At 41.9% G+C, this 26,259-nt stretch overlaps 1 protein-coding gene across 1 annotated transcript in view; it reads left to right on the forward strand.

The window, feature by feature from the left end:
- TNRC6B (trinucleotide repeat containing adaptor 6B) overlaps window positions 1-25,526 on the forward strand; it is a gene marked incomplete at its 3' end in the record, with an annotated part of 197,954 nt that extends 172,428 nt beyond the window's left edge. Inside the window, exons 16-26 of the mRNA XM_079716010.1 lie at window positions 3,608-3,739; window positions 4,017-4,112; window positions 4,274-4,454; window positions 12,392-12,529; window positions 14,868-15,044; window positions 16,340-16,486; window positions 16,737-16,832; window positions 19,624-19,848; window positions 20,284-20,354; window positions 24,050-24,189; window positions 25,139-25,526. Of these exons, the coding sequence (XP_079572136.1) occupies window positions 3,608-3,739; window positions 4,017-4,112; window positions 4,274-4,454; window positions 12,392-12,529; window positions 14,868-15,044; window positions 16,340-16,486; window positions 16,737-16,832; window positions 19,624-19,848; window positions 20,284-20,354; window positions 24,050-24,189; window positions 25,139-25,526 (1,791 nt within the window). The remainder of the gene's footprint in view (window positions 1-3,607; window positions 3,740-4,016; window positions 4,113-4,273; window positions 4,455-12,391; window positions 12,530-14,867; window positions 15,045-16,339; window positions 16,487-16,736; window positions 16,833-19,623; window positions 19,849-20,283; window positions 20,355-24,049; window positions 24,190-25,138) is intronic.
- Between the last annotated feature and the right edge of the window lie 733 nt (window positions 25,527-26,259).

The following is a 26,259-nucleotide window of genomic DNA, read 5'->3' on the forward strand; positions in this document are numbered from 1 at the left end:
AAGATCCTACTTTTGAATAAGGTCACATTTCTCAGATCACAGTTGGGCATGCATTTGGGGGGGGTGGGGGACACAGTTCAACCTGGTATAGTTGCTAAACCAAATGAATTTAAGATTCACACTGTGAAGGTAAGAAATACGATTTCATGAGTCACTGAGGTATGGTCTAAGACTCTGGTTGGGATTTGGTGTGATAGGGTAGGATATATCTCCACTCGTAGCCTCCTTCCCTGTCCCCGACCGCTCCCACCCCCCCTCAAACAAAAAAAAGAAAAAAATCTTTTAATACAGTGAGGTTAGAACCATTATATCAGAGACAATAAGTTAAGCCACACTGGTGACCATTTGGGTGAACTCAAAGGAGAGATGAAGAAGAATTATTATTTGAGGAGTTGTGGAAGGTGTGTCCCTCGTGCTGGCCATAAAACTCGTGCAGAGGTGAAGTGCACAGTAATGGTGTGCCTGCTCTGAGCTCGTATCTGCTAGGGGTCTGTTAAAATAGAAAATCAAATAAGGTGGGTTTTTGTTTTGTTTTGTTAAGTCAGTTTATCTTTTTTTTTTAATTGAAGTATAGTCGATTTACAATGTTGTGTTAGTTTCAGGTGTACAGCAAAGTGGTTCGGTTATATATATCTATTCTTTTTCAGATTCTTTTCCATTATAGGTTATTACAAGATATTGAATATAGTTCCCCATGCTATACAGTAGGTCCTTGTTGTTTATCTGTTTTTTATATAGTAGCGTCAAACAAGTTTTTTAATTGGTTGGCAACACTCAGCATCTCGTAGAGAGTAGAGAGGAAGCAGCTGGGAAAACTATTACTTTAAATCAAAATACTTTCCAAAATGAGAGAATTGATAGTTTAAGTGCAAGTGCCTGAGATCTTGGAAGAAAACGAGTTGGTGAGCCAAGTATAGGAAACTTGAACTTAGATGTTTTTAGACTAGAAACTGTCAAAGAAAAGATAGGCAGATATTCTTGAGAATGTAGCAGAGACAGTGACTCAAAAGTATTAGGAAGCTGAAGAATTTAACCTTGACTGTGATGCTAAAGAAAGGTAACATGGGAAGACCCCATGGCCTTCTGATGAAAGCTTTCTGATGACTCGCGATTTATAGGGTCATTTTTAAAAGATGGAAAGTTAGGGTATGCAAGCAAGGGTGAATGTGTGAGAGTCACGCTGGGAGATTAAAACACAAAATAAGTTGAGGCTTGTAAAAAAGTAGGCAGGTCAGAAGTGTCTTAGAGCTTGGTTTGGTGCAATGTGGTGACTGGGAAAGGAATCATAGCTTTGACTCTTCATATAATGCTGACTGATTAAGTGGAAAGAAAATTTTTACTGCTTTTGTCTTCTCTGTTAAGAGTAAGGGTGTTCAACCAAAAGGGTTTAAGATGCATTAAATCCTACAGCAGAGAAAGAATTTGTGGAAAGAATTGCAGAGCCCTGACTGTGATCTTTGAAGAATGATTGGGGTCTTCAAGGAGGAGGGTTTAATAATGGCAACCCCTCTTTCCTGCCCAAATCCTGAATTTTTTTTTTTTTTTTTTTTTTTTTTTTGTGGTATGTGGGCCTCTCACTGTTGTGGCCTCTCCCGTTGCGGAGCACAGGCTCCGGACGCGCAGGCTCAGCGGCCATAGCTCACGGGCCCAGCCGCTCCGCGGCACGTGGGATCCTCCCAGACCGGGGCACGAACCCGCATCCCCTGCATCGGCAGGCGGACTCTCAACCTCTGCGCCACCAGGGAAGCCCCAAATCCTGAATTTTTAAGACAAAAAGAGGAAGGCTTCCAGGGGCCTAAACATCCCCTTTACTACCGAGAAAGCTGATACTGGAGAATGTGAGCTTCCTAATACTGAATTCCAAACTTACCCCCTAGTAACTGGAATAGGGCACTCCTCCTTGTGGGCTTGCTGCCAGGATGTAAGGGAAAGAGGCCCAGAGTGTTATGATAAAGGTAGATGCCCCTCTGTGTGGAGCCTCAGGTCAGCAATGGGAAGGAAGCACCTCTCCCCTACAATGAAGTAAGGAGAATGGGGGAATTTTTTTTTTTTTTTAATTTTGAAAGAACAAGGAAAGTGGCTTAAAGACTGATGAACTTGATGCCAATTCCAAGCAAGATTCTAGACAAGATTATCAAAAACATGGTTTCTGAGCACCTGTACTAGGAATCGAGAATCGTAGTTTGCTAACATATTTGAACTTAACTCGTTTTCTTCTTCTTTACTGATTGGTAAAAAAATTTTGGATTATAGGAACAATAAAGTTGTTGTATCTCTATTTTGACAAGTCATTTGACAAGCTGTCTAAAACAGTTGTGTTGATTAGAAATGATTGACTATTCCTGGACTTAGACCAGTTGCAGGTTGGAAGGACGTTTTTAATGGCACGTGACTAGATTTATCTTCAGCTCTGTCAAGTTCAACATTCCCATCAGTCACCAGATGGGGAAACTCAAACTGGGAATAAGTGAAATAATAGGTAGAAAATAACTTGGTGGGGTGAATGTTAGTAAGTTAAAATATGAGAGGTTCATTCATCTAATAGGTGTTTATCGAGCATCTGCTATGTGCCATGCATATAAAGATAAATGTAAAGTCCTAAGGATCAAAACATAAATTAATAAAAATTTTAAACCCAGCTGCTTAAAAATTACATGGGGGAGTAAAACGCCCCATGTAGTTTTAATCTAATGCCCCATCTGCAATGTTAATATTGTAGATTTTAATTGACAGTAGGCTTAATGTGTGAGTTAGGAGATATGATATGATCATAAGAGAAGTTGAGATCTTAGGAACTGTTAAAAGCATGGCTTTTAGAAGAATGGTTAGTGATGGCCAGGTCTACCCAGTATTAGACAACTTTAGGAAATGGCTTTTCTGTCCTGGGCTCTGCGTTGAGAAATTGAATGAGATACAGGTGAGAGAACTGATCATATGTAGCCTGGAGATGAGATGCAGGGGAGCTGTAATCATTGTCTGGACATCTGAAGAACCATCCTGTGAAATAATATGAACATGTACGGAGTGCATTTCTAAGCATTTGACATGGACTAACTCGTAAAATCCTCAAACAACCATTTTGGAGATAAGGAAAGTGAGGCTTAGAAAGGTTAAGTAAGTCACTTGCTCTGAGTCCTGTACCTTAGAAATGGCAGGTCCACACAGTCTGCCTCTAGAACTAAGCTTTTGACCAGAATGCTATTTACCACTCATGGAAGAGGGAGTAAGTTTGTTCTCCACGGCACTTACTCATTGAGTGGGTTCAGTGGATGTCTTTATAGCACATTTCCAGTAATTAACTTCTCAGACAAAAGTTGTATTATCATTAATTTTTTTTCTTGATATTTTCTAGATTGTAAAATTCATAATTTTTATTGTAGAAAAACTGGAAAGTCTAAAAAGAGAATTAAAAAGCTCCTGTAATTTCACCACTCAAAGACAACCATTGTTAACACTTTGGTGTATTTCTCCCAGTCGTTTAATATTTTTCATAAACATTTTTCAAGGAAAAAATTGGCAGTGCTTGCTTTAGCTCTAATAAGATTCATTTCACAGGAAAAAAAATATTTTATTTTGATAAATTCTGAAAGTTCCTTCTTTTGGCTAGGTTTCTGCCTCAATGCTCAAGCAGTTTCCCAACAGTGGCCTGAATCCAGGTCTTTTCAATGTGGGGCCCCAGTTATCTCCTCAACAAATTGCCATGCTGAGCCAGCTTCCACAAATTCCCCAGTTTCAGTTGGTAAGTAGCAGATTTTCCTCCTATAGCTAAAAAGGTTACTTGTTTTTTTTTCTTTTTTTTTTTTTCTCTTTAGCTTTTATTTGCTTCATTTCATGCAAACTGTTGAGTGTGCTTAAGGGTTGATATATCAGCTCAACTGCAGGTAAATGTGACCCGTAGACTGGGAACTCGGTGGTGCTTCCCTTACGGGCACTTGATTCATTCACAGGCCCTTTCAATTTTCCCAGTAAGTCTATCTTAGGAAACTTTCGTCCTCTCTTTCTCCCCTGCTTTGTAGGCGTGTCAGCTGCTCCTGCAGCAGCAGCAACAGCAGCAGTTGTTACAGAACCAGAGGAAGCTTTCTCAAGCCGTGCGCCAGCAGCAGGAGCAGCAGGTACGTGGCACTGGAAGGGTCCCCCTGGTGCTCCACGGGAGGAATGCATCTCTGCTTAACCTCTTCGATGGCAAACACGACTCAAATGCCGCCTTTCCCCGTGAGGTTCAGGGTGTTGGCTTCTCACGTGTCCGTTTTCCCTTGCGCCTGCTCGCCTCCAGCTGGCTCGAATGGTGAGTGCCCTGCAGCAGCAGCAGCAGCAGCAGAGGCAGCCCAGCATGAAACATTCGCCGTCTCATCCCGTTGGGCCCAAGCCGCATCTGGACAACATGGTCCCCAACGCTCTAAATGTGGGGCTCCCAGACCTTCAAACCAAAGGGCCAATACCTGGATATGGTTCTGGTAAGCTGTGAAGTAATGAAAACTGCCTGTTGAAAAATACCTGCCAGTCATGTTCTCAGCCTGGGGGTTGGACCTACATTACGCTGTTTTCACAACAGCTGTGCAGGGTAGGTGAATATTTGTATCCCTCTCTTTCAGGTGAGATATCTGAGTTATTGATATCCTAGAGTCTCAGTGGTTTCCTGAAGCTCACCACACAGTAAATAACAGAGACAGGCCTCCACCTTCTCTGGGTCCAAAGCAGTCTTTTATTACTTGTGAGTGGCAATCAGCTCTCCTACCACCAGGAATTTTTTCAAGCCAGTTAAATGTTTGTACCTGCTGTGACTGCTACACACGTCTGAGGTTATAATCTAATAAATTATGTACAAGTTGAGGCGTTTAGCTCTCCAGATAAAATTACCTTCTCTTGAAAAAATGGGGAACTGATATTAAAATTGTAAGGCAAACTGATAAAATTCTTCTGATATTAGTATCTCATCTGATTTAAATAGAATTAGCACAAGTAAAGTTATACCTTTGACATTCATCAAGAATTTGTTGGCAGGCAAATCGTAGCTCTTTCAGAACTGGGGAACATGTTGTAAGCAGAGTCCAATCAGTGAGGCAACAGTGATTTAAAAATAAAATTAAAAAATTAAAAAGGTACCACACCCCACAGCGTGTTTCTTCTCAGACTGACAACATTTAGATTTTCTTTCAGTAAAGACCATACTGTTCTCTGCAAACTCAAATACAAGAGTCTGGGGAGACTTGAAATCCATACTCCCAGGTGACAAAGTGACCCTGGACAAATGGTCCTGCTCTCTGTGCTCTGTGAGGTGCCCACTGCCCCCCTGGGGAGGCCACATCCAGAGAAGAGCAGAGAGTTCAAGGACTCCTTGATCCTGTATAGTTGTAAGGGAATTAATTTACAGATCCTCAAGTTCTACCAACTGTACTTAAAAATGATTTGCCTGAGAACTGACTTTTAAATTCAAAATAAACTTTCTTCCATATGACATAAAAGAAGGGCAGATTCTCCACCATCCCGTATCCTATTAGAGCATGCTTCTCTGAGGTTCCAGGCAAGGAGGAAGCCTCCCTTGATGACTAATGATGGTGCCATTACCCCTGGGTTTCCAGTCTTCACCTTCTGAATAGTGTCTTCTGTTACAGATGAAGCTTGACATAAGAGCCTGGGTGTGTTGGTGTGTGTTCAGTTGTCCTGAATTTAGACACTGTACATGATAGTGAAGTGGGGCAACTGTGCTTCTTTTACATCCACTTTAGTCAAAGGGTGCGTAGTTCTTGAAAAGGAATCCAGTCGTATAAAGCAAAGAGAGCATCTGGAGGCCACAAGTGGCTTTTCCACTTGTTTTAAGAACACAGTTCTTTTCAGGCCTTCTCAGTACTCATCCTGAGGGTATGTCTTAGTTGAAAAGAAAAGCACCTTTGAACAGCTTGAGCAGTATAGTTTAGTGAGACTGACTCTTTGAAACAGACGTTTTCACAGCGAATCAGGTAAAGCCTGTGGATAAACTTTTATGTGATTTCCTTTAGACTGGGTATGCACTGGTCAATTAGTTGTTAAAAACCTAAAATCATGATGTATTTATTTCAATGACAGTCTTTATAACATCTTTACTATCTGCTGCCCCCTATTTAAAAGTAAAATTATGTGTTGGCTACAAATCTGTTAATTTTTAGCAGTGTATACCTCTCTTATTTATTAAATATACAGAAAAATTTTATCATGATGTCTTACTAGATTAATCGTGTTGTTTATGATTATTATACTCAACTGTTCCTAATGACTAAAGGTCAGAGTTCAGTATATATACATATGTACATTTACTGAAGAAATTCCATGTTTTTTTAAAAAAATCATATTCCTGTTTTATAAGTAACTTAAAAATTTAGTTCTGCATTATAATCCAAATTAAGTAAGGAGGAAGAACATATTGACTTATTTACATCTGCTCACTTATTAAACAATGGATAAATTAATTTTATTAGGTCTTTATATTAATTGTGATCTGACCACTTATAACCTGCCTTAGAAGATGCATTTTGCAATTTATTTCACAGTTACAATTCTCCTTAATTCATATTACCACATTTCTTGGAATTGAAAAATTGGGACTGAAAACAAGTCTGATTTGGCTGGCTATTTTGAATAAATTAAATCTATAGCTGTAAGATTTTGATGAAAATATAGTTAAAGCATTTACACAGGTTAAATTTTTTTCAAAAAAGATTATATGGCAAAGCTGTAATAAAATGAATGAATATACATGAGTATAAATGGTGCTGAGTTATAGCAAACTAAAAAAAAAAAATACCTGTAGGTTAAAGACTAGCAAGAATAATTAAGTTTCTTAATAAATATTGATAAAGCCTCTACTAGTATATTTTCTCAGAATTAAAAAGTTGAATGACTTTCATGACTGCTTAATGGGTTACCTTTAGCTATTTTTGTTTCTGGTTTTTTTAAATATTTTTTTTTGTCTGCTTTGGGTGTTCATTGTGGAGCGCAGGCTTCCCTCTAGTTGCAGCGTGCAGGCTTCTCTCTAGTTGTGGCATGAGGGTTTTCTCTTCTCTAGTTGTGGTGCGTGGGCTCCAGGGCTCGTGGGCTCTGTAGTTTGCAGCACTCAGGCTCTCTAGTTGAGGTGCGCGAGCTCAGTAGTTGTGGCACACAGGCTTAGTTGCCCCGCGGCATGTGGGATCTTAGTTCCCTAACCAGGGATCAAACCCATATCCCCTGCATTGGAAGGTGGATTCTTTACCACTGGACCACTAGGGAAATCCCCCTAGCTGATTGTTTTTGTAAAGTAGATGGTTTCTAATTTTCTGCTTTTAGCAAAATGGAAAATATACCTAATTGAATTGTCACGTGATAATGACCTGTCTAAAAATTAGTATTTATACTAAATATATACTAAATACTAAAAGTAGTATTTGTTTTATTGAACTGGGGGTGGGGAGGAAATATACCTAAAAAGGAATGTAAAGAAATAACTGATGTAATTACAAGGCTCCTCCTTTTCCCCTTATTTGTGTAAGATATCTTAGTGCTTTATCAAGACTACAAAAATTTTTTTAAATAGGAATAGTGTGAACTAGATCTCATTCTAGTATTAAGTCATAGTCACTCACAAATATCTGAACTAATCGAGAAGCAAAGTCACTCATCAGGAAGGGCATGTCAAATAAAATTTTACTTTTTATGTTTAAAATTTATCAAAATATGTAATATTTCTGTGTGTGGTATATCCAGTGAAAAGTAGAGTTATGAATAGTAGAGATTAGATGAATAGTAGAGAGTAGATGAATAGTAGAAATAGCAGAAGAATAACTGTATCTTTCCTGGTATTATGATGTGTCAGTATCACATGTGCATGTGGACATGGATTAGAACAGTTGTATTAAAGGGGCAACTGTGGATGATTTGTTTCTTTTATAATTTATTCTTTATTATAATTATTATTTTTTAACATCATTATTGGAGTATAATTGCTTTACAATGGTGTGTTAGTTTCTGCTTTATAACAAAGTGAATCAGCTATACATATGCATATATCCACATCTCCTCCCTCTTGCATCTCCCTCCCACCCTCCCTATCCCACCCCTCTAGGTGGACACAAAGCACTGAGCTGATCTCCCCGTGCTATGGGGCTGCTTCCCACTAGCTATCTATTTTACATTTGGTAGTGCATGTATGTCCATGCCACTCTCTCACTTCGTCCCAGCTTACCCTTCCCCCTCCCCGTGTCCTCAAGTCCATTCTCTATGCCTGCATCTTTATTCCTGTCCTGCCTCTAGGTTCATCAGAAACATTTTTTTTTTTTTTAGATTCCATATATATGTGTTAGCATACGGTATTTGTTTTTCTCTTTCTGACTTACTTCACTCTGTATGACAGACTCTAGGTCCATCCACCTCACTACATAACTCAATTTCGTTTCTTTTTATGGGTGAGTAATATTCCATTGGATATATGTGCCACATCTTCTTTATCCATTTATAATTATTATGAAACTCCAGGAACTTGTTTTTTATTCTGCAACCAAAGTAATAGTGGAAAATACAGAACTACGGCAAAGAGAGTGAAGGAGTGATCAGTTAAGGACAAGTTCAGTTGAGAGAGTTTCCTTAAGGAGGTAAGCCCTGAGACAAGTGGTAGTGATGAATAGACAACGAATTAGAGTGTGTGGCAAAGAAAGTAATTCTGGTAAGGACAGATAAGGTAACCAAGAGCTTGTATTTGTAAGAATGATAAGGGAGGTAAAAGGAATGTACTGGTGAAATGAGGCCCTGGAAAGGCAAGGGGCATGTCTTATCTCTGATTGTACCTTAGCTCCTAACACAGAGCCTGGCACAAATTAGGCTCTCCATAAATATTCATTGGACTGAAATAAATGACTTGTTTGATTAGAAGTTCTGTGTCGGGGAACTGGAGAATTACTGGAGGCTACTTGATGGACTGAGGAAGTTTGGTTTGATGAAATAGCAAGGACAGTCAAGTCAGTGTTTTCCTGGGTTTGGAGGTGTGATAGCTCATGAGCAGCCCCAGAGGTCACGAATGGAGTGCCCTCTGCCTTCTGTTAATGCAGCCTCTAGAGCACAGAATTCCTTTCATCCAGATTTGTTGAGCACATTCTATTCTAACGTCAGGCCAGTTACTATGTGACATCAAAGAAAGATACAGTTACATACAACCTTGCACTGATTTTCCTCCCATAGTTTTGCGTTTGTAGATTGGACCTTTCAAGGCACTGTTATCTCCTGTGGTTTTTTGGGTTTTTTGTTTTTGTTTTTTTTGCCCTCTTCAGTTTTTTTTTTCCTTACCACACTTTATTGCTTAGTTACAGTGCTGCCATATCGTGTTGGCATTTGATCCACAAGTTTCTAATGAGAAAGATGCCCACTTTACCTAAGGTTCAGGGGGAACTGCTCAAACTCTTTTCTCTCCTATGATTTATAACTCTTACTAATTTTCTACATTTTATGTGTCACAGAAGAACTCTAAGCAGCTGAAATTAAATAACTTTAATTCATTGTGAGTTTTAAATTTTAGAGCAACTTTAAAGAAAATTAATATATAAGGAATGGTTTCTTATCTTACTAATCCTTACATTCTTCTTTTTAATCTTCACCAGAATCCCAGCTTATTTTCAAAAGCTGTTTCTCAATGATTAGAACCGAGCTTTCAGATAGCCTGGAATCCAGGCACTTTGGGCTGGTTTTCTAAGTCAAAGGTAGAGGTGTAATTTGCCCAAGGAGTAAACCCACGTAGGCCACTAAAGCTGTATCAGAGAAGGCCCTTGTTCCTTTCAACCTCCCTGTCCTCCAGTCTCATTTCATTTTAGCCACATAGGACAAAAGTGAAAATATCTTAAACTCTTCTTTTTTAAAAAGAAGCGTTCGGGGACTTCCCTGGTGGCGCAGTGATTAAGAATCTGCCTGCCAATGCAGGGGACACGGGTTCAAGCCCTGGTCCAGGAAGATCCCACATGCCGCGGAGCAACTAAGCCCGTGCGCCACAACTACTGAGCCTGGGCTCTGGAGCCCACAAGCCACAACTACTGAAGCCCATGCGCCTAGAGCCCGTGCTCCGCAACAAGAGGAGCCACCACAATGAGAAGCCTGCGCACCGCAGCAAAGAGTAGCCACTGCCCACCGCAACTAGAGAAGGCCTGCGCACATCAACGAAGACCCAACACAGCCAAAAATAAATAAATTAATTAAAAAATAATAATAAATATATAAAATAAAACGAAGGGTTTAAACTGAAATATTTCCAGCTCATTCCAAGGACTTCTGCTCCCCACCCACACCCTGCAAGCAATCACTTGGACTAGTAAAGTCAGTTACTAATTGTGTGAAAGGACAGTGTTCCGTATATTAATAGGAACATTTTAAACAGGTCAAGAAAGGTGTTAGAACTGATTTGATTCATTGTGCATTTATAAAACTATCCCTGACAAGAGAAGCACAGGGGAGAACAATGTGACCTCGGCCCCCAGTGGGATTTGGATACATGGAACTTGAGGGCCAATGAGACAGCACCAGATGGTAGGAGAGTAAAGTGGGTACAGCGTGGAGTCTGGCCTGGCTGGAGCTGCACGTCCACTAGGAGAAGAATAGACCCCGCAGGCCACCTGAGCTGAGGCGTGGTAGGAACCCTGCTGACCTCCTTGGGTGTCCATGCTTGCATGTTGTTGCCACCCTGTCTGTGGCTCATTCTCCTTTTTCTGTTTTTTATTCATTATTCTTCCCTTCCCCTGTTTCAGTGGTTGATTTTAGTCCTTTACTTCTTTTGAGCATCAATTTGAAAAGTATTTAATACATTCTGACCCAAAATGGATGGTGGACCCTGTGAGGCTACATCAACAAGCCTCTCCTGCCTGGCTTTCACCTGTCCAGCCCTGTGCAGTGGGAAAATGTTACCTGCCAAAACCCTTGCTAAAAGCCTGACACCTGGCAGCACACGGCAAAGTAAACTGAATCTCTCGCCAGTTGCCTATTCAAGCTATGGGGTCTTTGTCATTATATAAAAACTTTTTTCAAATTGATCTCCCAGAATCTGTCTACCCCGTTCTCACACTGTCAGGTCTCTTTGTAAAATACAGGTCTAGTTATCTCTCCTCACTTGCTGAAGAATTCCATCTCCTGTCTTAGAGGGGACAAAAAGGTCTAGACTCCTCAGCCTGATACATGAAGACCCTACATGCCACGCCACTTCATTGCTCCCCATCTCACTGCATCCATAGGCAGCCAAGCATTGGAGTCACATTGGGCTTGTCATCATTCCCTAAACACGCCTGATTGTCACCAGTCAGAGCTTTGTACTTGGTTTCCTTGACTTACCTACCTCGTCTAGGTCCAGGATCACTGTCCCTCTGCAAAGCCTTTCTTCCGCCAGAGACCCTGCCACAACTTAATAGCTGCTGTTACACCAGGTTGGGGGTTTGTTTTTTAATTAATTAATTAATTAATTTAAAAAAATTTTTTGGCTGCATTGGGTCTTCGTTGCAGTGCGCGGGCTTCTCATTGTGGTGGCTTCTCTTGTTGCAGAACATGGGCTCTAGGCGCACAGGCTTCAGTAATTGTGGCACACGGGCTTAGTTGCTCTGCGGCATGTGGGATCTTCCCAGGCCAGGGCTCGAACCTGTGTCTCTTGCATTGGCAGACAGATTCTTAACCACTGTGCCACCAGGGAAGCCCTTGGGTTTGTTTTTTTTTTTAATAAATATATTTATTTATTTACTTATTTATTTATTTATGGCTGCATTGGGTCTTCATTGCTGTGCATGGGCTTTCTCTAGTTGCGGCGAGCGGGGGCTACTCTTAGTTGCAGTGTGTGGGCTCCTCATTGCGGTGGCTTCTCTTGTTGCAGAGCACAGGCTCTAAGCGCATGGGCCTCAGTAGTTGCGGCACGCAGGCTCAGTAGTTGTGGCACACGGGCTCTAGAGTGCAGGCTCAGTAGTTGTGGCGCACAGGCTTAGTTGCTCCGTGGCATGTGGGATCTTCCTGGACCAGAGCTTGAACCTGTGTCCCCTGCATTGACAGGCGGATTGTTAACCACGGCGCCGCAGGGGAAGCGCCCACCATGTTGGTTTGACATGTAGACATCTCCATCTCAGTTGGAGAATTGCTGGCCCCACGTTCTGTTTGATGCAGATGGATACGTGAATGCACACGTGCACTGAGATGGTCTTAATGAGATGGCAGTCATACATGTTTTCATACCTGAACAGAATCGTCACTTTTTTAGCAAGCAGGAGCCAGGATCAGCATTTTGAATCAAAATATCTGTTTCTGAGTGAAGAAAACTTCATGTGAATTGGTCTTTAAGTGACAAATGAAGCTATTCATGGGTTCTGCCTCAGAACTCTTGGTTACTGATACTAGAAACTTATAAAAAGACGTAAAATGTGGTTCTCCATTTTAGGCTTCAGCTCTGGCGGCATGGACTACGGCATGGTTGGTGGGAAGGAGGCTGGAACAGAGTCTCGCTTTAAACAGTGGACCTCCATGATGGAGGGACTGCCCTCTGTAGCCACACAGGAAGCCAATATACACAAAAATGGTAAGAGCAAACAAAGCTTCATGACTTGGAGCTGTTCTGACTCTCAGCAAGCCTTGATGAAGTGGCCTATGAACTTACTTTGAAGCACAGATCTTTTTTAGCTTTTTCCTAATGAGTCTCTTGATTTTTCCCCCCAATCCTATGATCACCTAGGAGAGGAAGATTGGGGTTGTGTGTATTTCAGATGATAAGAAACTTGAAATTGCTAGTTCCACTTAAGGGCAGCAAAATTTCCCACCTGCAGTGGGATCGAGGGCAGTAGCAGTGAACTTGAGCTCCCTTAGGTTAAAACCCTAATAAATTGGCTGAGAGAACAGAATCAGTCTTTGGAGCTACAAGAGAGAGATCACAACAAATATATATCATGATGATTGTTTGAGCTCTTTGATCTCCAAAAGATGACTAATAGATCAATACATGAGGTTTGAACTTTCCACGAAGCTTTCTTGTTCTTTATGAATGACAGGGTCTGCAAGACAGCAGTTGAAGGCATTGTAGGCTTTGGTTGTGAATGTGGGTCAGCTCTTCCACCTCTGTAATTCTCTGTAAGAGCATCTCCATTTCCCTGTGAAATGGATAAAAGGTCTTAGGACCTTCCTTCAGCCTTTGTTTCAATGTTTGTTTCATTTGACAGTAATTTACTTGGACTCAGCTGTATCCATGAGAACCAAGTGTAAATAGGTGTTAGACTGGCTCCTGCAGGGGCTTCTTGGCAGCCTCAGCCCCATCAGTCTGGAGCCTTTCAGGGTTCCTTTATAAACCCCTCTTTCATGTGCCCGTCCGGTAGGCTGGTGAAGTGGCCACGTGAAGTTCTCTGCCTGCTGTCCCTAAGCATTATCATTTGATTTCATGCTACAAAATCAAGAATGATTTATTGAAATTATCAAATCTGTTTCTGGACTGAATAATCTAAGCTCAGCATCTATAGCTTTGGACACTTAGGCTGCTTCCTTAGGCTGATGATTCATTAAGTCCCCTTGTCCCCAAAGACATGATAGGTGTATGATTATAAATGCACAGTGGCATGTGAGAAGCTATCTTACAGGTAAAATACTCGCTTGCCTTTTTAGAGCTTATAGGTAATGTTTTCCTATTTCCTTAGCAATCCCCAAGGTAATTGAGCTTTTCATTTCCTACTACTTCAGTACTATGTGCCCTTGAGTCAAATTCCTGTCAGTGGCTCCAGAAAAGCGAATGACTTCTCTTAGCTGAGCATGGAGACAGTTTTGATAATACTTGTGCTAGGCCAAACCAAACAGATTATTTTAATCGATATTTACACAAATATTTTATTTTCATTTTTTTAAATTTTTTGGCCATGTCGTGCAGAATGCAAGATCTTAGTTCCCCGACTAGGGATTGAACCCGTGCCCCCTGCAGTGGAAGCATTAAGTCTTAACCACTGGACCACCAGGGAAGTCCCTACACAAATATTTTAATACATTACCCTGGAAGTAATTTTATCTGTTCATAAACAGCATCCTAAGAGTAGATCAGGTAACACAATACAGCATGTAAAATTCATTTGAAAGATAAGTAGAATGGTATCTCACAGAGGTCAAAATTTTCATTTAAAGTAAAGTTCATTTTTTGTTAGTTTAAGGGAATTATTAAGCTTTTAATTTTTTTCCTGCCTCCCAGCATTTAAAATGCATGAAGGGGGCACCAACAAAACTGCTGAAATGCTCTCGGGACAGCAGTTTTACAAAGGATTTGCTGTTCTTCATGTGTGGAGCCGTGGATCTCAGAGCTGCAGAGTTCACTGCTGGCCCTGTGCTGGCAGAGACCCTCGGCGGGAATGCTGTCTCATTGCTTTGGAATTTAAAGCAATTGCACATGCCTTTCTCTCCAGCGAACTCCCTCTGTTTTCTCTGCTTCTTCCAGCTAAACTAGGCCTGATCAGCACTTAAAGACTTGGGTGGGTTGGTATCAGTAGAAATGTAATTAAATACCCTTCTATGTGCTGCAAATTGTTGAGTATTTTTCCTATTCCTCATTCATAGGTCATTAGTGTAAAAACTGGGGGGATGATGGTATGATTCGTAGTTGATGAAAGTTTTGTTAACTTCATAAGACCATGGAATTTTAAAATTGAAAGGGACGTTCCGGAATGAGAACAGTGCTGTGTGCATAAGTGCAGACTGAGAGGCTAGAAAGGTGAGATGAGTTGTCATGGTCATCCTGCTTCCCAATTATGCAGTGGCTTTCAAGTGTGACCTCTAATTCCAGGACTCTTTTTACTGCGTACTGTGTTTGAGTTCCTCTAAATGAAAGCGCAACAAGTTCTGTTCATAGGAGTCCTTTCTGGTGTGAATTAGTTACCTCTCTCTTTTCTCAGGCGCTATAGTGGCCCCTGGTAAGACCCGAGGAGGGTCACCATACAACCAGTTTGATATCATCCCGGGTGACACACTGGGTGGCCATACGGGTCCTGCTGGTGATAGCTGGTTACCTGCCAAATCTCCACCAACAAATAAAATCGGAAGTAAATCCAGCAATGCCAGTTGGCCTCCAGGTATTGTACAGGATATGTTTTTTCTGGGATATCATTTTTTTTATAATTGTTAATTTCAGGTTCTGAACAGATTGCTCTGACACTCACTTTACTAAGGCATTCACTTTGATTTTTTTCATTCAGTAATTATTGTCTGATAAAAGCAGGGAAGAATTTGCTGTGAGAAGATAGCAGATTTTCATTAGAGGGGGTCTCTGCTCTGTAGAGTTCAGTCAGGAACATAGGTGTGAACACTGATCACCTACAAGGCAAGTTACTGTGTGGTAAATACTGCACAGGCACAGATAGGCCAAAGGAAGTCCGTGGAGTGCAGCCTGGGAGTAAAAGAAGGTGACCTTGGAGCCGGGACTTGGCATTCATCCATGCAAAGGATGCCTTGTAACTTGGGTTCTTCTCAAGTGTCCAGTGAATTGATTAGTTTATTCACTGAGCAAGTATTTACTATCAGGTTCTAGGTATGCAGTAGTGAGTGCAGTGAGACTATTTGCTATTTGTTTTCTCTTTTTATTCTGATACAAGTAATCTATTTTCATTGTAGAAAAAACTTGGACTCAGCTTTATTTATTAAAGCAAAATTAAAAACAAGAAGTTTGGTATATGTCTTTCTAAACCCCTTTCTATACAGGTATATTTGAGCTATGAATATGTATAGTTTCTAGTATAATGCATATTCATATGTACTACATACTGTTCTTCCTCATCATGATTAGGAAAATAAAAGTTTAATATAACTTTAAATATGATTTAAATTAACCGATAAAAAATTGTAAACACTTAAATATTTTCTAGGCTTTCTCATGATAAGCCAAATTATTCCTGTTGGTTGTCCCTGGACATGCCACTCAGTAGTGGTCATATGTGTTTTCTTTTGTGCATCTGAGCCAATTTCCAGTGAGATAAGTGGGAGAAATATCTCTTCTCCAACTCAGATTTTCTCCCAGTTTTTGTCCTAGATGCCTCACAGTTGTCGTGAGACCACACTACTGTATCCTGCCTCCCTGCCCTCAGGCCTGAATTTCCCTGGGAGCAGGGCCTGGGGCCAGACCTTGAATGTCTGTGGCATCAAGTTCCCAAGCAGAGAAAGAAGGTCGACATGTGGTGATAGCACAGGAGTGCTGCTGGCAAAGTATATGTCAGGCCAACTTTTTTTTTTTTTTTTTTTATGACGAAAATCTGAGCTAAAATAGATTCAAAATTTAGACTTTTCACAGATCTATTTCTTGTATCAAAAAATAACTTTACCACGTTTTGAACAACTTCCTACCTCTATCCAATATTTGTTCTCCTTATCTCAGAATTCCAACCAGGAGTGCCATGGAAAGGTATCCAAAACATTGACCCTGAATCTGACCCCTATGTCACCCCAGGAAGTGTGCTGGGGGGCACAGCCACATCTCCCATTGTAGATACTGACCACCAACTTCTGCGGGATAACACCACAGGTAAATAAGTGCAACACCCCTCAAGTTCATTCAGCACCCAGTACTTTCATGTTTGGCCGGCTGTGGCTTCATTTGTACTTGCTGGTATCTCACCAGAAAACATAGGAATATGTAGCTTTTCACATTTAGTTTTTAGATATAGTTTGTCCTTCCTCTTATTAAAGGTTAAATAAAATACTTCAAGATTTCACTAGTTATGCTGACATTTATCTGCACTGTTTTCATTTCGTTCTTCATTCGTCATCCAAAGGGTCTAATTCTTCCCTCAACACCTCGCTGCCTTCACCTGGTGCCTGGCCCTACAGTGCCTCTGACAACTCCTTCAGCAACGTTCATAGCACTTCAGGTACGCATGTGACCCATTTCTGCCCCTTCGTTAGCGCTTTCCTGTCTGGCTGCCTTCTACAAAGGAAATTGGCGTTTATTTCTTAAGGAATAAATACCTCTATAGCAGTTGACCAGCATAGGTCAACGTGGATGGAGACACACCTCTTGTATTGGCTGCGTCCTTGGGGAACTTGCAGTCAGTCTCAACAGAGGCAGGGTGAGACAAATACAGCTTTAGGACCAAGGCAGATGGTGACATAATTACAGGGAGCTATGGGTGTTGAGAGGGCAGAGGTTATATCCTGATGACACAAGTGCTTTTCTTTTAACCAGTCTGCCAAGAAAATCAGGGGCCGTGGGAAGAACCAGTTAAGTCCAGGTTGTTATTCCTAAGGTGGCCAATTAGAGCTTGCTTTTCTCCAAAAATTCTTCCACTTACAGACAAAGGCTAAGGGCAGATGGCCAAGGGGAAAAAAAGAGGACCTTGGTTAATTCTACCAACATTTGTTGAGTTCCGTGTGTGTGTGTATGTGTGTGTGTGTGTGTGTGTGTGTTTTTAAGACAGTAGGGAATGGAAAACTTAATGGTTATAACAGAGCCTTTGAAGTCACTTACTTAGCACAACGCCTTATAGATTGGTAGACCAATCATTAGTAATTGGCACCTTGGTCTTGCAAAAGTTGGACCTTAAAGCCATTAAAGTCATTAACGCTTCTGATGTTTATACAGGCAAATGCAAATAAAACAAATCCTTAGCTACCTACTAAGGTGCTGCGGGTTAATGACCTTACAGATTGTCTTCTTTTTCTTTCCACCTCTGTCATATCAGCAGTGCAACAGTGCAACAGTAACCTCTCAGGACCAGGCAACATGCTAAGCCTTCAGCGTGAATTCTTATCTTACCTTCACCAAAGTCTGTGGGGGAGGTCCCACTATTACCCCCATTTTGTAGATGAAGAAACTGAGATTCAAAGAGCTGATAGAATTTGCCTCAGGTCCGAGTGAGTGTGTAAAGGAGCCAACTCCATATTCCATGTTTCTAAACACCACCCTACATTATGCTTTTATAGGACTTCTACCTTTCTTTTTTTTTTTTGGCTACACTACACGGCATGGGGGATCTTAGTTCCCCGACCAGGGATTGAACCCATGCCCCCTGCAGTGGAAGTGCACAGTCTTAACCACTGGACTGCCAGGGAAGTCCCCTAGGGCTTCTGTCTTTACATGTAAAAACTCATTTTCACCTCTTTTATTCCTGTAACTGCCCATGCCTCTGTTTTAACTATTTTATCTTTCGTTTACAAGCGGTCACCTGAGAGATGACTCAAGCATCACCCTTGTTTAAAACTAAATGTATACATTTCCAACCCTCACCCTCCCAAATTTTCTTTCTTTTTAAAATTTATTTATTTATTTGTTTGTTTGTTTGTTTTTGGCTGTGTTGGGTCTTCGTTGGTGTGCGCGGGCTTTCACTAGTTGCGGCGAGTGGGGGCTACTCTTCATTGTGGTGCGCGGGCTTCTCATTGTCGTGGCTTTTCTTGTTGCGGAGCACGGGCTCTAGGTGTGCAGGCTCAGTAGTTGTGGCACACAGGCTCAGCTGCTCCGTGGCATGTGGGATCTTCCCGGGGCAGGGCACAAACCCGTGTCCCCTGCATTGGCAGACGGACTCTTAACCACTGCGCCACCGGGGAAGCCCTGTCTTTCTTCCTTAACTAACTCTTTTTCTTAGTGGTGCTCTGCGCATCACTTAGTCACAGCATCTCAGTCTTCCCTCTCGCCTCTTCCTCACTCTTTCCTGTCTCCCTCACTTGCTGGATCCAGCCAGTGATGACATCTCCCAAGTGGTTTCTTCTCTCTCAGATCCATTTCTTCTCTTCCATTCTCTTTGCTGTCATCCACGTTTTGGCCCTAGTTTAAACACTACCTGCTAAATCTACTGCAAAAACTCCTGATAGCATCTGAAACTGCCCCCAGCGGACCTTTATGGCCTCCTTTACCTCTCTGCTACTGTGAAATGTTGTTCGGCCAAAACTGGGGAGAAACATATTTGGTACAAAGAGAGTTTAAGTTGAAGCTCGGTTTCTATTTTCCTGTCTTGCTGAGCTGTCCATTTATATCAGTCCTTCAAGACTTGTCTTGGCAAAGTCGGTGCTGACAGCCCAGCATTGTCATTCTCCTCCGTGTATTGAACATATTTGATGTTGCCTGGGTTGCCAGTTCTGTTGTTCATCTTTTCTGTTTTCCCGTCTGAACTTGAAGTTCTTGGGAACAACTGTTTATATTATCCATAGCACTGATTTAGCACCTTAAAAGCAGAGTAAGCCCTTAGTGAATATTTGTTGATTATATTTTAAAAATCTGTTTGAACGTTATCTAGATTCTGGATCAAAAAAAGTTTAATTTTTAATGTACTTTCCATTCAATCAGTAAGTATTTATAGACTAAATACTTTAGTTCTGCCTGGGTTCACATTCTACTATATCTGTAAGACTAATGACTTTAAGAATACTTTCCTTGAATTTATCTTCCTTTTCAGGTTGTGTTTAGCTAAGAAAGCAGTAAAGAATTAGTTATCTTATTAACTCTTTAGCTCATGTGTTAATTTGTCAATTCAGAGTAAGAGTCATTGAAAATTTGTATTTGATAAAAGCTCAGAGAACAAAATTATTTTGTACTGCTCCTCTTAAACTGTGCCCTTAATATTTTTAGAATTTAAACACGTATGTATTTGTGTGTGCGTGTGTGTGTGTATTTGTTAACAAAAGTGACCTGTCTAACCTAATTTCCTCCTTAATTATCTCTTCTTATAGCAAAGTTCCCTGATTACAAATCGACATGGTCCCCAGATCCCATAGGACACAACCCCACTCATCTCTCCAACAAGATGTGGAAAAACCATATTTCCTCAAGGAACACTACACCGCTGCCCCGCCCGCCTCCCGGTCTGACCAACCCCAAACCGTCATCTCCCTGGAGCAGCACAGCACCCCGCTCAGTCAGGGGGTGGGGGACACAGGACTCACGGCTTGCCTCTGGTGAGAAGGATCTGCCTAAAGGAGCATCATTGTTCCAACCCGAGGGGCTTATGTTCACACAAATGTTGAAGACACGATGAACTCAGAGGAAATCACGGTTGTCGGGTAGAGGAAAAAGTATCTCTTGAGTGGAGAATTGAAGTCAGCATAAGGCAGAGGGGACCCAAGAACTCCCGAGGTACTGACGGAGTAAAGATGAGAACCCTGGGAGGACAACGTTGTCTTGCAAATAAGGCGCAAGAGTGCGTAGGATCAAGGTCTAGGAGAAGAGAACTGGCTATTCAGTGACAGGATAAAGGTCAGAGTGAGGCAGAAGGAGAAGATGATTTATAAAAGGAGAGAAGAACCATGTGGGCTGTTTGAAAATGTATCTCACGCGTGGCTGTCTTAATTTTTTGATCGTTCTTCCTGATCTTTTTTTCTGGTTACTTCCAGCCTCCACCTGGAGTGATGGTGGTTCAGTTCGTCCTAGTTACTGGCTGGTTCTTCACAATCTCACTCCACAGGTAACCACGCTTTCTTGGGATTTTCTGGATGGGACTTGATTGTATTAAGAGAGGGAAAGTCCGAGGTGTGTGGGGCTAGCAGAGAGGAGAGCTCGTTTATTTCCTGGTCACCACAGGGAGGTCCCGCCTGCAGGGGTGAGTCTCCCCAGCTAAGGCCCGAAGCCTACTTCTGAAGCTGGGGGGATGCTGGACACTCAGCTTCATGCTTGCCTTCATGGTGATGTTAACACGTGTAGTTTATAAATAGTGAGCATGGGGTGGTGTTATCTGGTGAATTCTGTTTAGCAGAGATAACTTGCTGTGTGGATCTGCCTGTCAGAATCTGGAACCAAGCAAAAAAGTTACCTGTTTTTGTGTTACTCATTCAACGAGACTTGTCGCTCACTGGTAACCATTTTTATGCTTCATTCATGCACAATTAACCATCCATCTCTGCAGTAGAAGGAATGTGTGGATTTCGTGGCTTAAATGCTGTATGTGTGAATTTCTGTCTGTTAATTTAATTTTCATTTCCTGTCTGTTCTCTTCTTCTCTGTAGATGGCATTACTGATTTGCTCTCATCAGAACGTGCTCTCTGGGTTGTTACAGTGGTGGGGTTTCATTTGCACCAAACCTCCCTCCCTTCTGCTTGAGTTGCCTGATAACTGACATATTTGCAGCAACATACATGGAGCACTCAAATGAGGTTAAATGGACCCGTGGAAACTGAGCCCAGGGCCTTCATTTGGACTTGACAGCACAACCTTTACAACACTTTGTTAAAATGGAATCAGTTATACCTCCCTCCCTTTGACACAGAGATTAAATTGTCTGGCATTTAATTCATAAGTGGATTCATGCACACTTTACTAAGCCAGCATTTTCCAGAGTGTTCCCATGGGATATTAATAGGTCTCTGACCTAATATGTTTGTAATACATACTTGATTAAACAAAATTAAGCAGGTGCCTTCATTATGAGGCTTTTTAGACCCTTTACTATGCTTTAACATGTATTATGATCCTCTGTGGGGAAATACAGATTCTCCAAAATTTATTTGCCCAGTGAACCTACTTGTGGGGAGTAAACCTGGGGCTCGTGTTTCAAGGTTCATGTTGAGATGGACAGTTTTCTAAATACAGTTAACATGAGGAGCTGTCTGGAACGGCTCCTAATCTCCATATCTAATCAACTCAGCTGAAAGCCCTGGGTTATTTATTTAGTGAAGAGTTGACTGAAGTATGGACATTTTATATAACCGTCCTCAAAACATGCCTCATGGGCTTCCCTGTTGGCGCAGTGGTTGAGAGTCCGCCTGCCGAGGCAGGGGACACGGGTTTGTGCCCCGGTCTGGGAAGATTCCACATGCCGCGGAGCAGCTGGGCCCGTGAGCCATGGCCGGTGAGCCTGCGCGTCCGGAGCCTGTGCTCCGCAACGGGAGAGGCCACAACAGGGAGAGGCCCGCATACCGCAAAAAAAACAAAAAAAAAAACAAAAAAAAAACATGCCTCATTATTTCTAAGTTGTCACAGCGCTGTGGGTATAATATGGTTAGGATGAGAGAAACAGTGTTGAAAGGAGCCTGTATTATCATATGAAAAATAGTAAAGGTACAAACTACTATGGATAAGATAAATAAGCTACAAGGCTATATTGTACAACACAGGGAATATAGCCAATGTTTTATAACTATAAATGGAGTATAATCTATAAAAATGTTATACACTTGAAACTAATGTAATATTGTAAATCAACTATACCTCAGTTAAATTTTTTTAATTTAAAAATAAATAAAATGAAAAAAATAGTAATTACATTTGTATATGTATATAAATGAATATAGGCGGGCTTCCCTGGTGGCGCAGTGGTTGAGAGTCTGCCTGCCGATGCAGGGGACACGGGTTCATGCCCCGGTCCGGGAAGATCCCACATGCCGCGGAGCGGCTAGGCCCATGAGCCATGGCCGCTGAGCCTGTGCGTCCGGAGCCTGTGCTCTGCAACGGGAGAGGCCACAGCAGTGAGAGGCCCGCGTACCACACACAAAAAAATAAAATAAATAAATAAATAAATAAAATGAAAAAAATAGTAATTACATTTGTATATGTATATAAATGAATATAGGCGGGCTTCCCTGGTGGCGCAGTGGTTAAGAATCCACCTGCCAATGCAGGGAACATGGGTTCGATCCCTGGTCCGGGAAGATCCCACGTGCCACAGAGCAACTAAGCCCATGCGCCACAACTACGGAGCCTGTGCTCTAGAGCCCACAAGCCACAACTACTGAGCCCGCGTGCCACACCTACTGAAGCCCGCAAACTTAGAGCCCGTGCTCCGCAACAAGAGAAGCCACCACAATGAGAAGCCCACGCACCACAACGAATAGTAGCCCCTGCTCGCTGCAACTAGAGAAAGCCCGCGTGCAGCAACGAAGACCCAACACAGCCATAAATAAATAAATGTATTTTTTTTTAATTGAATATAGGGATTGGCTGTGTTTGTGTTAGAAAGAATTGATTCATTTTAAAAATCGAAACAACCTAATAGCAGACATCTCACTAATCTCAATCATAGCTTAAAAGGAGGTTATAAGGCCACATTTTTGGGGGACCTGGATAAATTTACTTGTCATCACCTACAATTTATTTATAGGGCATCTATCCCAGAAAAGTCACTTGTATATACTCACATGCTTATATAGTCAATTGTCATTTATAAAACAATGCTAAGAGCTTTTGTCCCATCACTTTCTGTAAAGAATTAACAGTGAAACTGCCAGTTTTCATCCTGTAGGGTTTCCATGGTAAAACCACAGGATGTTTCCACTACTGGCTGCCGCCAGTAGCACAACTTTTTAAGGCTATTCCAGTAGTAATCTGTTTCCCTTCCCAAAAAATGAACTGAAATGTTGCACTGAGCAGCTTCAATAAACCTAGTAAAGATCTTGATACAACTAAATCAGAGTGAATAAAGAGATTTGTTCTCTAAGTCGTAGGTGAGGAAGGGCAATTGTCCCTAATCACTGAACACCTTAATGCTGAGAGTCTGACTAGGGTGAGCAGCTATTAAAAAACCATTGGTCACGTTGGCTGAGGGCAGCAGAAGGCACAGAGAAGTAGGCAGACGTAGCGTCTCTCCTTGAGATGGCGAGAGTAGGAGTAAGGAGACATCAGAATAGTCTGAGCTGGGTCAAACGTCAGCATTCTAAATCGTCAGATGGTTAGCAGTGCCTTTCTTGTTTGTGTCTTTTCTCTGTAGCTTTTTGTGAGATTGGAAGAATGTTGTACATTAGTAATCTTGCTCAGAACTTTGCATATTCTCTTACATTCTTATTTGGTTACCGTCTTATTTCTGCTTTGTAAGGCTCTACCAATCAGCATAGGTTTACTTGTTTACCTCTTAAGGAAAAGAGACCACAGGTTGAATCATATGCTTTTGTTTTGAGCTGTATTTATACAAATTTTTAATCTGCAAAATGGCCACATTAGATCTGAGCCCAGTCCTTTGAACATCTTAAGATTTGCCTTGAAGACCTCTGTATTCAGTGCAGTCTTTCCCTGCCTTGAGTTCTTCATTTGTCTCTCCGAGACTTGTTTAGTACTAATGCTGTTATTTACGAACCGGAAGTCCTTCTCATTCTCAAATATAAGAAAGGTCACTTGACTTCCTTTCCCACCCCATCACCAGTTTTTATCTCATGACTGTCATTACTCTTTAGATTGATGGGTCAACCTTGAGAACCATCTGCATGCAGCATGGCCCACTGCTGACATTCCATCTGAACCTAACCCAGGGCACCGCCCTGATCCGATACAGCACCAAACAGGAGGCGGCCAAGGCCCAAACTGCACTGCACATGTGAGTACCCAGCCTACGCTCACTGAGACAAACATGCATGAAGAGGCACATGTGAGTATTCGGGCACCTGCTTAATTAAACAGAGATGCACGAGAACATGCACACAAACGGCATCATGACATGAGCAACTGCTTGAGTACCGAGGTGGCTGATCTCTTCTACTTACATAAGCATGGATTGTCCTGTTTGTATCCGATAAGCAGAATTCCAAAAGTAACAGATTTGTGAAGCAGTGAGTAAATTTTTAGTACCATGAAACAAATCCAGTATTTATGAAATGTGAGACGTCGTAAGTGCTGTCCCTTTTCATAACAGGATCTAGCTGCTTTCTTTGGCCTCTCTGTGGGTGATGATGAATATTGTGGTCTTAGTGGGTAGCAGAGGTTCTGCCTGAAGTAAGTGGGGCTGGATCAGACTCTGACCATCCTCTTCCCCGCCACTGTCAAGGTGGTGAACGGAAGGAGCTGACTCCCCGTGGCTGCAGACGCCATGGCAGAAAGGTACACACAGAACAAGCAAGTGATGGGGAGGTCAGGCAGTGAGCCCGGCCCTGAGATGAAGCAGCACTTCAGGTGTCTGGATCTGGGTCACCTTGATCCTTGGGGCTGTGATCTTTTACCCCCAAGGGGGAAAAAAAAAGAGGCGACATTTTACTTGACATACAAATTCCATATCCCAAGGGATATTGATATATAATAATCTCCAGTAGTCTTTGGATATCTGGAGATTGAGTGATAACGTTGTTCTCAATCAGTACTTCTCAGTCACCTATTGGTCTGGTTAAAAGCAGGTTCCGATCCTGTGATTCTGAAAAGCGTCCAGGGGAGGTGGAAGCTGCTAGTCAAAGGACCACACTTTTGAGTAGTGAGGACTCAAAATACTCAGTTCCCTATGCATGCTTTTAGGAGTTTCCTCAAATGCATAGCTCTTTCCCTCCCCTTTTTTCCAGGTGTGTGTTGGGAAACACTACCATCCTGGCTGAGTTTGCCACTGATGATGAAGTTAGCCGCTTTCTGGCACAAGCTCAGCCCCCTACCCCTGCGGCAACCCCGAGTGCACCCGCAGCGGGTTGGCAGTCCCTGGAGACCGGCCAGACCCAGTCAGATCCCGTCGGACCTGCTCTGAATCTTTTCGGTGGGTCCACAGGGCTCGGGCAATGGAGCAGCAGTGCTGGTGGCAGCAGCGGGGCCGATCTTGCTGGCGCTTCATTGTGGGGACCCCCAAACTATTCTTCTAGCTTGTGGGGAGTCCCAACCGTGGAAGACCCCCATAGGATGGGCAGCCCTGCTCCTTTACTACCTGGTGACCTTCTGGGAGGAGGGTCGGATTCAATCTGAACTTAGAACTTTCAACTCTGACCTCGTGACCTTTTTTGGAACAGCAGCAGCACTAACTTGACCTTTTCGTTTTTTTTTTCAACTTGCAATAAATACATTTTTAAAAGGAAAAAAGAAAACGGAGAGAGAAAAAAAGGTGGGTCATTGACAGACTGTCTGAGCACATAGTTGCCTCCCTTATAACTTCAGTTTTTTCGTTTGGAATATGAATCCAAAAAGAGAACATATCACTCTTGAAATACTTGAATCATGAACGCCAACCTAGAAAGACAATGTGAAGCAAGTACACATACCATTTAAATTTAAACACAAAAAAATTAAAAAAATTAGTTTCTAGTTTTTCACTTTTTTCATGTTATATGGAAGTTGTTGCTAAGAAACATATATACTGAAAAAAAATAGCTTTTTAACTTTGTTTGCACTGGGTGTGTTTCCGTCCTTAGGTCTACCATGTTTGGGAGGGAGGGGAATTCAAAAGAATTGTTGGGGTGGGGGGAGGGAAGACTTGACGGAGCCTCACTTTAAAAACAAAAACACAAAAAACCTAAAAAAAAAAAAACAAAAAAAAGAAAAAAAAGAAAAAAATTGTGATTGGCTGGTTGATAAATACCAGTGTGTTCTGGCACATGTAACTGCCCAGGCATGCTCGTTCTGGTATGTGTGTGCACGTGTGTTCATGTGCATTCGCGTGCATCCTTCTCTCTGTCTGTGTGTGTGTGTGTGTGTGTGTGTG

Source organism: Hyperoodon ampullatus (genome assembly GCF_949752795.1).
Source record: "Hyperoodon ampullatus genome assembly, chromosome: 11".
NCBI lineage: Eukaryota > Metazoa > Chordata > Mammalia > Artiodactyla > Ziphiidae > Hyperoodon > Hyperoodon ampullatus.